Here is a 13,766-nt window from a genome sequence, read left to right as displayed (position 1 = left end):
ATGAACTACTGAACGAGCAATTTCGTAACATAAACTGGCTTGGTGTTTCGAATCAGCGTCCCCTTAAGAACGCACGCGCCACAAACAAGAAAGGCGCCGCGGGTAAAAGGTGGTCGAAGAGAGCTATAGACCACCCGCTGGTCCAAACTTGGAATGTCACTGCCGGCGCCGGCATGACTTACGGCTGTGGTCGCCCTTGACCCTTCGCCGCGGGGCAGAGCGCGCTAGAGCGACTTGGTGGCAAAATATACACGTATAGGAGATGTAAACACGCGTATTCGTATACACGTTCAACGCGCGCGTGGCATAGCACAGACACCCATTGCCGCGGTGAAGCCCACCTCGCGTAAGGGCTCCAGCAGCGCCTCCATGAGGATGTCGCTGGGACGGGAACCCTTGGCGCCGCCGCCTCCTCCTCCTCCTCCGCCGAGCTCGACGAGTTCTCCTCCGTCCAGGGTTCCCGCTGTTGTGTTTTGCCGCCGATCACATTGGAACCTGAGTGAACAAAACAGACGAGCAGCACGCGCTGTTAGAAGCGCTCCCCTGGCGTATACAAGTATTAGAAAAATCATGTAGTTTCGAAGTCTACGTGTGCAGACGTGTTGGCGGCGTCATCTTGTGATGCATACGACAAAAAGATAAAAGGCAGCTTCACCCAAAAGATCGAACACATATATTAACATTGAACCTTCAAAGCGTTGGCCGGGACATAACACCCAATTCTCGGAAGCCAATGTCTCCCTGGATGTTTTCTATAACACATGTACTTTCTGTGAGAACAAACAGACAACCTATTTGCGAGCTGGTCAGCGGCCAGCTCGTAGCAAGATCACCTGCTACGTGACGCCAGCTGGCAAGAAGAAAAACATGGCTGATCATTCTGTCATAGGAATCGGTATAACACGAAAGTGAAACGTGTCTACACAGACGTAGTTGAGGGTTTGTTGGGCATTCTTTCGCCCCAACGGCGAAGGAACGAATGCTATAGCAACAAATTGTAATGTCACGCGAAGAACGGCAAGCAGCTCGAAACTTGCAAGTCGCTGCTCAAGCAGAAAGGACGCACGGAACGAACATACACAGGATGAGCGCGAACTGTCACACTTGTAACTTGTAACTTATTTTTGTGTGAGCAGCGTGCTCCTTTCGAAAAGCGGCCGCTGCAGTAAGCGAAGTGACCTTCGTGCTTTCAACACAAACTTGCGGTGAGAGCACAAGACGTACAAACCACCGCCATCAAGAGATAAGCGCGCGCACGAGCGACCACGCCCTGTAGAGGCGCGCACTCATCGCGACGCGTGGGGCGTTGACCTTTAAAGGGACACTAAAGGCAAATAACAATTTATGTCAGAGTGAAAGCCCAATGTATGACAACTTCTAAAACGGCAATATTATCAACAGCAGTGCCCTACTTACCGAGAAATTAAGCTAAATGTATCACATGATGAGCGCCACGAGTGGGACATTTTCTAAGTGATCCCGATGACGTAGGGAAGTCGGCTTACAATAAATCACTAGTAATCGAAGTAGCAGCAGTAAAAAAAGAACATTCCGAGCATCAAAAGACGTAATAAAATGCTGTTTATTCGTTTCCGCTTGATTCATGAAAAACAAAACCTCCGTGGCGTTGCCATGGGGAACGGCGCGCGTGGTTCAAAGGCTCCGTTTTCGCCGAACTGTGCCTCGCCCGTCTCAGTGGTAGTTTCGGGATCGCGTACTGCCGTGCGTGTTTTGCGCGCTCGTGAAAGTCGCTCTGACAGAAAGTTCGACAAAATGCCGCATGCGTGTGATATTGCCGGATGCCCGAATGGTGCACAACGCCAGTGCTGCAGCAAGGAAACCGGTGTGTCTTTTCAGTGGGTGCCGCGGAACGAACCCTTACGCTCGAAGTGGCTTAGTGTCATGCCATTGCGCCAGTGTGCTAAACAGTCTGCGTGTGTGCTCGCTGCACTTTCGTACTGAGGATTACGAGACCAACCGCAACTTGGTGACGGCTTTCAATGTGCCCATCCAAGCAAGTCTTTGCCGCAGCGCCGTTGTTGCTACTGTGGGTCCCGCTACTTCCGCTCGGCTGCTACTAGTGTCGGCGGCCGCGCAGTAAAAGCGGGCAACGTTGGGCACGGCAGCAGTGACGTATGAGAGGTCGTATTTTCAGGCGGGAGATTTGAAGCGCGCTAACGCGATGCGGACCACTAAAAACGTGATTTTATTTCAAAATAAGCACTTCCTTGGTACAAAAGCAGCGCTACGAGGTTTCTGGACCGCTATTTCAGCAATCAACGTCGACTTAATATTTGCCTTTAGTGTCCCTTTAAAGCGCGCTCTTCGAGCCCTTCGCGCCATCTCGCTAGTGATAACGAAAACACGCTGATGTACCACCGATCTCTGAGTACCGACACCGGCAAATGGTGTATATAAATAGCTCGCCGTTAGCATAGTGAATAACATGTCGTCTGTGGCCTAATCGTTTCGCGCCGCGCGCTGCGGAGCGAGGGGTCGTACCTTCGACTCCCGGTGACAGAAGCTTTTCTAGTTTTTTTTTTCTTTGGCATCTCTTAGTCTTTATATTTTACAACATCATATCCGTGACGGAAATACTTCAGTGGAGCCGTGGTTGACTCCGGCATAAAACACTTTCGTGTTAAAAAAAAAGCTTTCCACACTCGCCGTCATGGCTACGAGCGGCGCTGGTTAACACTCCCAGCTGCACAGATATATACCCGATAAAGTGGACGGGAGGACGACCGCCGCCGTATAGCTCAACTGGCAGAGAATCGAACGCGTTATTCAGAGGCTGCAGGTTCGGTTCCTGCTGGCGGAAAGCTATCTTTTCGTACAGTTTGATTTCTTCAATTTTATATCATAATTGCTACAAATAAAGCCGTCTATACTTTCCTAGCCTTGGTTGTCTGTTGGTTCTCGTTAAGGTTATGTCTAACAAAGCAATAACGAGCCCTTGCCCTTCTTTCGACCCTTTCTGTGAAATATGGCGACGTCCACGACACCGAAATTTCTGACCGAACTGAACACGTCTCGTATAGAATGCTTTCTTAGCTAGTTACTACGTTTACTCGCATACTATAAGCACTGCTGATGCCGGCTGTCCGCTGTTATGGGGAGAGTCAATTTGCACCTCAACAGCTCGGGGTCACTTGAGTTGAACAGACACGCAACGTATGACGTAATACAGCCACCGAACAACCTGAACCACATATTCGAAAATATTTTAAATATTCAAAATGACATATTCGAAGGCTTATTTGCCTCTTCCAAATATTACCCAAATGCCCTTGTCCCTCAGTTCATTGTCTAAGTTATCCTTCTGCACAAGCAGACGCATAACCCGGTCACGATTTACACACGCAGGACGCGTGGACTTGAAATATATGATACGCTTCATGACCCACAGTGCACGCGCATTTCTCAGGATGCTACATGCACGATCGAGCGAAGGTTAGAGCGAACTAGAATTTTAAAAAATAAAGTGAATCCAAAAAAAAAAAAAGAAATTACGATAATTACACCGTAATGGAAGTTACGGCTTCACCGTTGCGGCGAGGAAAAACGAAACTTCGCTTACCAGCGCCACAATGTGTTACACTTTTCTTGTTTTCATGAGCCCACGCGAATCGGAGGAAACGAAAACAAGGGAGGCCTTGGCGCCACTTCCATCCAAACTGGGAAGCATAATACCAACTGCCAGGGCAGTCATTAACGCGCGAGGAGCCGACTCTCCGAGTCCGGGGCACAACAAACGCGGCACGCAACACACCCCGTGAGACGGGAGCAAAAAAGAAAAATGCCTTATCTCGAATTCACGCCACTGCCGCCGCTGCAGCTGCAGCTGTTATGATGCCGAAAGTGAAAAAATAATAATAATAAAGACGTTAAGACTGGCGCGAAAGGTGGGTTGTTTAGCCGTAATTCGAAGCAAGAGCTGACCACGGTCATTTGTCATGACGGCGCGCCATATACACAGGAACAGCAATAGCCACCTTCGCAACTCTCTCGAGAGAACGGAGCGCGCGCGAGAGGCGTCCAACCGACCTACTAAGACGATGCGAAACGAGAGCGGGGTAATACAAATGGAACTGAGAAATAGCTCCGTCGCTGAGGTATATAATAAACAGCCACAGCGCGGTATGAGCACTCCGCGGATACGAGACCGGTGCTATTTTTAACCTGCCCACGACCGTCCGCCTCGGTGGTACAGTGGGGCTCGGCTAGCTGACCCGAAAGTAGCGGGTTCGACCCCGACCGCGGCGGTCGCATTTCGATGGAGGCGAAATGCTAGAGGCCCGGGTACTGTACCAGGTACCCGGGCCTCTAGCAAGAACACCGGATGGTTGAAATTTCCGGAGCCCTCCACTACGGTGTGCCTCATAATCATATCGGATACTCTAGCCGACATAATTGAATCTTAACTAAATTATAGTTTAAGAGCAGTTATCGTCATTTAGTGGCTTGCGCAAATTTAAATACACACGTTTACGCGTGGGAGCTAAAACTTTGCTAAAACATGCGTTCCGGTAACTCGGTAACGTTAAAAAATGTAGGGACAAACTAAAACCTGCAGTGTTTCAGAAGGAGACAGGCCGCTACGCATCGCTCGCTTCTGTGCTTCCGCGTAATACTTCCCATTGCGTCACATGCGTTACGATGCGCCGTCGCCGGCCGCTTTTGTTCAGTGGATTTCCTCCGCTCGCCTTCGTCGAAGACCCTTCTCCGCGAGCTGCCGTCGTCCATCGCCCCGACTTCTCCCATCCGACGCGAGCGACCGGGCCAGGCCAGGCCGGCCGCAGAGCGAGCCAAATCAGCGGCATGCAGCCGAGCTCTTTGTCGAGGCTGACGTGACCGCGACAGCGCAGCCGCTACGGGGAATAAAAGAAGCCGCGGGCTAACACAGTCGCAATGTTGCGTAACTATATATCCGATGTCGAACGGAGCCGTCGGAGTCAGACTCAAGCTGAAACGAGAGCGCCGAGGCGCGCGAAGCCAGCAGCGAGGCGCCGTTAGACGAGGTCGAATTTCGCGTTATTCGACGATGAGGCCGCACGGCTAAGAACGGTGACAGCAGGTGCTTTCGACTGCAACTCAAAGAAAGAAAGAAAGAAAGAAAGAAAGAAAGAAAGAAAGAAAGAAAGAAAGAAAGAAAGAAAGAAAGAAAGAAAGAAAGAAAAGAAGAAAGAAAGAAGAAGAAAGAAAGAAAGAGAAGAAAGAAAGAAAGAAAAGAAAAGAAAGAAGAAAGAAAGAAAGAAGAAAGAAAGAGAAAGAAAGAAAGAAAAGAAGAAAGAAAGAAAGAAAGAAAGAAAGAAAGAAAAAAGAAAGAAAGAAAGAAAGAAAGAGAGAAAGAAAGAAAGAAAGAAGAAAGAAGAAAGAGAAAGAAAGAAAGAACAGAAAGAAAGAAGAAAGAAAGAAAGAAAGAATAAAGAAAGAAAGAAAGAAGAAAAGAAGAGAAGAAGAAAGAAAGAAAGAAAGAAGAGAAAGAAAGAAAGAAAGAAAGAAAGAAAGAAAGAAAAGAAAGAAAGAAGAAAGAAAAAGAAAGAAAGAAAGAAAGAAAGAAAGAAAGAAAGAAAGAAAGAAACAAAAAGAAAGAAAGAAGAAAGAAAGAAAAGAAAGAAAGAAAAGAAAGAAAGAAAGAAGAAAGAAAAGAAAGAAAGAAAGAAAGAAAGAAAGAAAGAAAAAAGAAAGAAAGAAAAGAAAGAAAGAAAGAAAGAAAGAAAGAAAGAAAGAAAGAAAGAAAGAAAGAAAGAAAGAAAGAAGAAGAAGAAAGAAAGAAAGAAAGAAAGAAAGAAAGAAAGAAAGAAAGAAAGAAAGAAAGAAAGAAAGAAAGAAAGAAAGAAAGAAAGAAAGAAAGAAAGAAAGAAAGAAAGAAAGAAATCCGAACACCGGCAAGCCATCGCAGTGGCATAGTGCGCGCCGTCCAGTTATCAGCATGGACAGGCGCGCATATGCATGCGCAGTGCGGTCAAACAGGATGCGCGCGCCCGTCAATGGTGATGACAGGACGGCGCGCACTATAGGCTTGCAGCTGTTCGGGTTTCATTTGACGCCGATCGTACGCTATGATTACACACACATAGAAGACCTGCGTTGACGTTCGTGTGATTATGTCGGGTGTCCAAGCTAAGTTAAGCCTCGGAGGGGATACTAAGTTAAGCCAAAGAGAAAAATCAAACAATATGCGGTTACTCGACTTATACGGTGCTTTGTCACATCTGTCTACTTTCGCCAACGATACTATATTTGTGTGTCAGAGCCCCTTCACTAATCATAAAAAATAAATGACACACGACACAAACTGCAGATTGGCTAATGTTTTGAGCCAGCAATATCGGGCCCGATGGCGAAAAGGTCAGCGGTGTAATGCCCAGAATAGTATCCATGGGGCCTGAATATCGCGGTAAATGCGGTGAACACATGCACGCAATGGAGAAAGCCAGTTCGCGCAGACAGTATACGTAAAGTCCCTAGATTTTTCCCTGTTCTTTCTATAGTATACGCAGCCGCCTTCACAATTTCTCGAACGATAAGAACCAACATAAACATGCGATCTATTCGAAAGGATGACGCACGCGGACGAAGTCGAAACTTTACTGTCAAGTTTTCACGCCCGTCCAATAGTTCGCGATGCTTCACGACAAACCAGTATACTTTATACCCCGAAAACTTCCCGCCCTGGTGGCTTAGCGGCGATGGCGTGGCAGCAAGAGGGCGCGGGTTCGATTACCGGCCAAGGCGGCCCCATTCCGACTCGGGGCGGAATGCAAGAGTGTCCGTGTAATTTGATGTATAAGTAGACGTTAAAGAACCCCAGGGTGGTCAAAATTAATCTGGAATGCCCCATAATTATATATCCTGGTTCAGACCCGTAAAACTCTTCTTTTTTTTCGGCTCACTCTTCTTGCTTTATTAGGCGACATAGACTGTGCGAAGGCCTTAACTCCCTCCAGTTTGCAACAAGGCATAATTGCGCCCTTTCCTTTCTTGTTTTTTCTCTTTCGATCAGCCGAGAACCGAAAACGAACGCCAAGCGGAGTGCGGCTTTGGGCACAATGCGAGCGCCGCGTAGGTTATACGTCACGGAAATCTGAGCTGCCCATCAAGTGGTGTCATGTACTAGTGACGTATGCGGCAGCGCACAGCTCAGGTACGCATAGAATCATTACGTTCTGCTGATACCAATTAAAATGCGATCGCTATTCGTGTGCTAGACCTATGATCCATAGACCGCAGGTTCGATGCTGTTACCCACGTGCTGTGCTTAGCGGAAACACTGATCCTCTGCAACGTAACGCCAGGAGTGATAGCATCCAATAAACGAAGAGGTGTTGTTCTATCACACCCATAGAACTAACGAGAGGAAAGCAGGAATTGGCGTCAGGGCGTTGTCAGGGACAGACAATGTTACAGCGACTTGGGCGAGCTGGTTTCGACGCATAATTGCATATGGCGAAAAAAAAAAAAAAGACGATATAAAAGAGAGACCGGCCACAAGAATGCACACTACGAACAGAAGCTTTAATTGGAGCAAACCTGCCCCATTGAAACGGTGCTCTAGCTAATGTTTGCCAAGATGCTGTTTGTACTATTGTTTTCTCATTAGCCATCCAAAACATGAAGCACAAAGAAGGCAAACTCCCCCCCCCCCCCCCCCCCCCCAAACGCCCGTCAACCAATCACAGTAAACACCGGAGGGGCAGGCTAAACTAATATAGACAAACGAGAGCACTGACGGCGACAACCTGGGCAACAACAGGTAGCCGGTAATGATTTTTTTCGCCTCCTTCTGGCACTATTCGTGGGCGCCAGGTATTTCGCAACGAAATGGAATATCGGGTAAGAGGATCCATTCACGTAGAGGGGTAACGCTTTGTCGGTGCAAATATGACTCGCCTACGCGTATACAAGAGACGCATTAAATAAGCGGTGCCTGCTAGACTTCGTCTCCATGAACCAATCACAGCCAGCCGTCATATCGTACATTCGTGGTAATCCACGTAAGGGTTCCGAAGGACAGTTATATACCCGTAGTCGCAGCAGCAGCATTCTCAGTTCATCGCACGGTGACCACTTATGTAACGATGCGATACATACGATATTATACGAACTGATGTGAAGAAAAAAAAATGTTACATACTAATCCAACGCACTTGTTTTATTTCTTGCTATCATTGTCTTTTTCAGTCTTTCTATCTCAGGCGGAACCCACCACGATAGTCTAGTGGTTAAGGTGCTCGACTGATGACCCGCAGGTCGCGGGATCGAATCCCGGCCGCGGCGGCCTCATTTTCGATGGAGGCGGAAATGCTAGAGGCCCGTGTACTTAGATTTAGGTGCGCGTTAAAAAAAAATCCAGGTGGTCGAAATTTCCGGAGCCCTCCGCTGCTGCGTCTCTCATAATGATACGGTGGTTTTGAGACGTTACTAAACCCCAACAATTATATCCCAGGCGGAAGCGAAACCGTTCTGATTGGTTGCGGCCGTGGCGTGAGGGCGCGCAGTTGGCATCGTGCCAAATGAATCACGTTCCGGCGCCGGAACGTGAGAACGTACGTTCGTATCCAGGCAACAATGAAATGTGGCAACGCGATGCGACAAATGACCTCGATAAAAGATCAGATTGCCATATCAGAAACGGTTGATCGCCACAAGCCCACGATCGAGAGATCATCAGTTGGTGGAAAACGGCGCATAGGAATACGCGTGTGACTGGCGTACCTTCGAGGGTCGCACTTCCGTACCGGGGCTTACGCAGCCACCGAAATCCGTAACTCGTAACAAGCTTCGCTTGAAAAAACAAAAGCCCTCAAGTGTTCGAACGTTTTTTCGCTATATCTGCAGACACGACAATCACGAGACGGCAAGCTGTTTCGTCCAGAATAAGATCTCGCAAAAAAGAAAAAAAAAACACAGATACCACAGCAGCGTCAGGCACGATCTCATACCGCGAGTGGCAAACAACGAGGCGCGCCAGACCATCGTTCCCCAACGAACGCGCTTGAAAGGAAAATTTCGGCGAAACACATCCGCCGACGTCTGCAGGGAGAGCGCGCCAGACGAGCCACACACACACACACACACACACACACACACACACACTTGTGGGCTCGTTTCGACGCAGCTGCGAAGTAATCCCCTCCAAAATCACGACTCCTCGCTCGCTGCTACTTCGTGCCACTGTGTGTTCGGTAACTCCGCCAAACTATAAAAGCCGCGCCTCTCTCTATAGCAGCTCAGGTGCTTCGTATACACCACGCTTTCCTTTCTTTCTCAATTTATCTTTTCATTTTTTTTTATCTTTAAACAGGTGGAGGATTATTTCCCCCTCGTGACCGGCGCTAAAAACTGCCACCTTTCAGTCGTGCTTTCGTTTTCAAATTTTACTGGTTCTCGTTAGCCAGGGTAAGATGGGAAGCGAGCTAATTTTGCGCGCCGAGGTGGCAACGAGGCTTTTATTGTTTTTTTAAAACCTCGCAAATAACCGCCGTCAGCGCCGTGAACGCTGTGACACCTAACTATGAGGAACACGCCCCTCACACGCGATAAACGAAAGCAGCGCGCCGTGCGGATCCTACATCAACAACCGGTCGCTCGTACACCAAACACAAAGTAGTACAAATATAGACGATTTTATTTTCGATTCATCGGCGCCGCCATCTTGGGCTGATAAGCGATTCTTTTGTCGGTTTCCTATGTCGTAATACGAAGTGATCATGGTCATGAAACGTTGAATGTACCGGCCCAAGCGTTTTCGTGGGTGGTAGTTTACCGTAGCACTGTTTGTTTATTTGATAAAGATACAAAACTGCAACGTTATCAGTCCAAGATGGCGGCGCTTGAACGCGTCCGGAAAATGGTGTATACTCAGTATGAAATGAAAACGGGGCGTTAGAAAAAGAGAACAAAAACAAAGGCGAAAAATTCAGATACGCAGATAGTGTGGTTAATTTAAAATTTGGTGTGCGCATAGGGGAAAAGTGAGCATTAGTTTTGATAACCCCCAACCGGCACAGCTTTAAGCGAAAAGTTTGTGTGAGACTGCAAGCGAGTGAGATGGCGAATGAATCGGTGAGTTGGTAAATAAGCGCGTGTTGCGAGTGGAGAGCCCATTCCACAGGCGTGGGATAGACATACTTCCGAGGACAAAATTATCCAGGACATGGGCTACACGGCACGTGCGACCCGGCATTAACAGAGCAGATGAACTGTTAATTCCTCGATGCGCAATTTACACCAATGTGCACACCAAATTTCAAGCTAACCACATTAATAAGTCGCGGATATGAACTTTTCCAATTTTAATGATAACTATATATGACGTAAAAAACTACACACTAAAGAGGCAGGCTGGAACTTACAGGCCAGGTTTTCAAGATACGCGAGCTTTTTCACAATCCCAGACACTTTTCTCCTTGCTGCTATCTTTGCATTCCCACAGCCACACGCTTGTCATGCGAGAGAGAAAACGCTTATTGTTCAAGAACTGTTTGGGGGGAATGGCATGGGGCCGCTTTTATCCAGAGCCCCACTGGCCCCGGCCGACTGGAACTGTTGCCCGCTGGAAGTAGACTGACCTTCACACCCTCCAGGCATGCCTCCGCCGTCGGCGGGCCCCTCGATGAAACGGAACAGAGAACTCAGCGACGCCGACAGTGAGTCCACCGAACTGTATTCGGCAAGCAGTGACGATTCCGACGATGAATTCACGCCTGTTTATAGTCGTAAACCAAAACGACGATCTATGGGTGCTTCACCAGCTTCAACCTCATCTACTGTGAAGCCGAAGGAGGCTTCAGTGAACTACACCGTCTTATTTGTGCCTGTTTCGCCATCGGACAATCTGAGACACTTGAATCGGCAGACTATCTCGAGGAAACTCGAGTCTCTGGCTCCAAATGAAATCAAGGATGTTCGAGTCAACCCCCGCAAGAATGTCTTGGCTATCGACGTTATACACCAGGCATCTCTGCTTGCTCTGACCAGGGTCTCACGTCTGGGCAACTCGCGTTGCGTAAAGATTGTCTTCAAAGGTGACATATTGCCATCCCACGTGAAGGTGGGACACTTTCGTCACGTGGTCCGTCCGTTTACACCACGACCACTCCAGTGCCGCAAATGTCAAAAAATGAGCCATGTCAGCGGAGTTTGCAGGAACGTGACGATTTGCCCCCGCTGTACAGAGCCACACAATGCGGAATCCTGCCGGGCAACTGCCCTGAAATGTACCAACTGCCATGGATCACACGAAGCCTCATCAAGGGACTGTCCATTAGTGAAAAAAGAATGGAGCGTCATGAAACAGATGGTGCGGGACGGCTCGACGCACAAAAAGGCTGCTGATGTGGTGAGAAATAGACAACGACGCTCGCGTCGGCGACGAAGGTCTAAAACTACTGCTACCCAATCTGGACGGACAACGCGATCTCCTACTCCGACAGATCGTCAGACTTCCCTTAAGCGACAGCTATCACCACTGCCGCCACCACCACCGCCCAATGCATCACAATTGGAGAGCCGGAAAGACGCAGAAGCTTTGAAAGCGGCGGCGGATGTCGCGTGGCCCTCGCTGCCACCACTGCGTACTCACAAAGAGCCGACGCAGAATGCCCCGGAGTGTGCTTCATCGTCCACAGATGATTGCCACGACAAGAACGTACAAGTCCTCGCAGTGTTGAGGTCTCTCATGACCACGATGCTCTCGATTCCTTGGAGCCAGTCCTTGCAAGCCTTTTTTAACACCTCGCAGAGGAACCGATGTCAAATATTTCTCCGTTGTGACTGTCTGTGTGTATGCGGTGAACACTGATGTGTGTGCGCGTATTACTTGTTCCCTCTTTCCTTCTTGCTATCTCTATTCTTTTTTCTCCCCTTCCCCCTCCCCCCGTGTAGGGTAGCAAACCGGGTATACAACCTGGTTAACCTAAATGTAAACATTTCGACAGAAGTCTGTCTGGCTGGGTGGAAGAACCTCCCTGCCTCTCCTTCGCTTTTATCTCTCTCTCTCTCCCTAGTCTCAGCCATGGCTATAGCTGTCACTCCCATTGAAGTTCTAACGAGACCAGTGTAGTTTTGCAGCGTCGAATATCGAAACACCGAAATATACTCCAAATTATTCCGCTCAGAACGCGCTAAAGTTTCTTGCAACCCCCTCATCGATGTAAATCAGGTAGGGAAGTGAAAGTTATTTAGAGGCGCAGGGAGTGAAAACCGTTTTCACTCCTGCGTCTTTTCAATCCCAGGCGAAAGTTCTAAGCCTGTCACATACGATTTGCTATAGGTGACCGCTGGCAACACAGCTGAGACCGAAGCGGGGAGGCACGTGCTCACGGCTAACTATGGTAAGTGTTTGGCGCACTCCCGTGTGTTTGAAGATAGCGTCCTCTTAAAGCTCGCATAACTCACGGTGACGGCTATAGAAGAGATGAAGAGGGGCGGAAAAGGTGGGGGGTGCGGGTGGCCGGGGGGTGCGAACGCAGACTGCTCAAGTACGCGCTGCGCGCGTGACAAGCGGCCGTCGGTTGAAACACCGCAGCTGCCCACCCAACCCCCACGCCTAGACGTTGCGTGTGCGGGGGCCGCCAATTACCGACAGCTCCCGTTCGCTGACACCAGATGGCCGACACGAGAAAGAAAGGGAGACACGACCAACGCCAAAGTTCGGATGCGGGGGGGAATAGCGAGAACCGTTATGCGCGTTTTCGTCAGACGGCCCGCCGAAAGAACGGTAACAATAAAGCGGAGCGGCGGCGGAGACAGAGTAGACGCGCGTGCGCAACAAATCTCCATCCCTGCTTTGAAGCACCCGCCTCCCACATTCCCCCTCCCCCCACGGTTTCCCCGCTAAGACGGAAATAATACAGTCCCGCAACGAAACCAAAAGTCCCGCTGGCCGAGGCCACCCACGCTTGTGTGGTAAGGCACAGCGCTCTACATGCAAGAGGACGCTAACCTCGCTAGCAAAGTGAAGTCCAACGCCTCGCCTCTACAACGAACGCCTCAACAACAAAATGACCTGTATAGTCCATAGCCTCCTGTATAGAGGCGGCTATGGTATAACGAAGGTTTTCTTACTTAGCGTTGCGGTGCACTACTTTTACAACTGAGTGGCTTGTACAACGAAGTACTGTGAACACCCCGAGCACCTCGTTGTAATGTCTTTCGACATGAGCACAGCGAGGGTCAAATAGAAGAGCGTCGGGTTCGCTACCCTACAATGGGAAGAATGGGAGAAAGAGAGAGAGATAGAGTGGGCACTGCACGCACACAGTTAACGCACCGAAGGACCATACCGTATGAGTAGCCACTTGGGAATGGGTTCATAGATAACTGCAGCAGTGCACGGGTACATTTTCTTTGCCATCGACAGATTATTAATAATAATAATAGTTGGGGTTTTACGTCCCAAAACCATGATATGATTATGAGGGACGCCATAGTAGAGGGCTCCGGAAATTTCGACCACGTGGAGCTCTTTAACGTGCACCTAAACCTAAGTACACGGGCATCTAGCATTCCGCCACTATCGAAATGCGGCCGCCAAGGACGGGATTCGAACGCAACCTTCGGGTCAACAGTCGAGCACTACCATCGACAGATGTGGCCACGTTCCAAGGATTTTCGTTTTTAGATAATGTTCTGCTAGCTTACATGACAACTAAAGCACGCGAGACGCACATTCGTTTTCTTTGTTAACAGAGTAGAGTTTCGCAGCAACTTCGCTGTGCTGAAAAGTATATACACGAAGGGTCCCTATGAAAGTCAAC

The 13,766-nt window shown here is 48.9% G+C and overlaps 1 protein-coding gene across 4 annotated transcripts in view; it reads right to left on the bottom strand.

Annotated features, from left to right (window-relative positions):
- LOC119382964 (brain tumor protein-like) overlaps window positions 1-13,766 on the bottom strand; it is a 118,889-nt gene that overhangs the window by 59,501 nt on the left and 45,622 nt on the right. For 3 of the 4 annotated variants that reach the window (XM_037650900.2, XM_049412369.1, XM_037650903.2), the window contains exon 2: window positions 342-495. Coding sequence is in view for 2 of the 4 variants with exons in the window: in XM_037650903.2 (XP_037506831.1) it covers window positions 342-371 (30 nt within the window). In the remaining 2 variants the exon portion in view is untranslated. Of the gene's footprint in view, window positions 1-317; window positions 496-13,766 lie in introns of all 4 variants that reach the window. The other variant, XM_049412370.1, reaches the window with a different exon arrangement.

This window comes from Rhipicephalus sanguineus, chromosome 2 (genome assembly GCF_013339695.2).
Source record: "Rhipicephalus sanguineus isolate Rsan-2018 chromosome 2, BIME_Rsan_1.4, whole genome shotgun sequence".
NCBI classification, from domain to species: domain Eukaryota; kingdom Metazoa; phylum Arthropoda; class Arachnida; order Ixodida; family Ixodidae; genus Rhipicephalus; species Rhipicephalus sanguineus.
The sequence above is the reverse complement of the archived record's forward strand: the minus strand, read 5'-3'. Positions and strand labels throughout refer to the sequence as shown.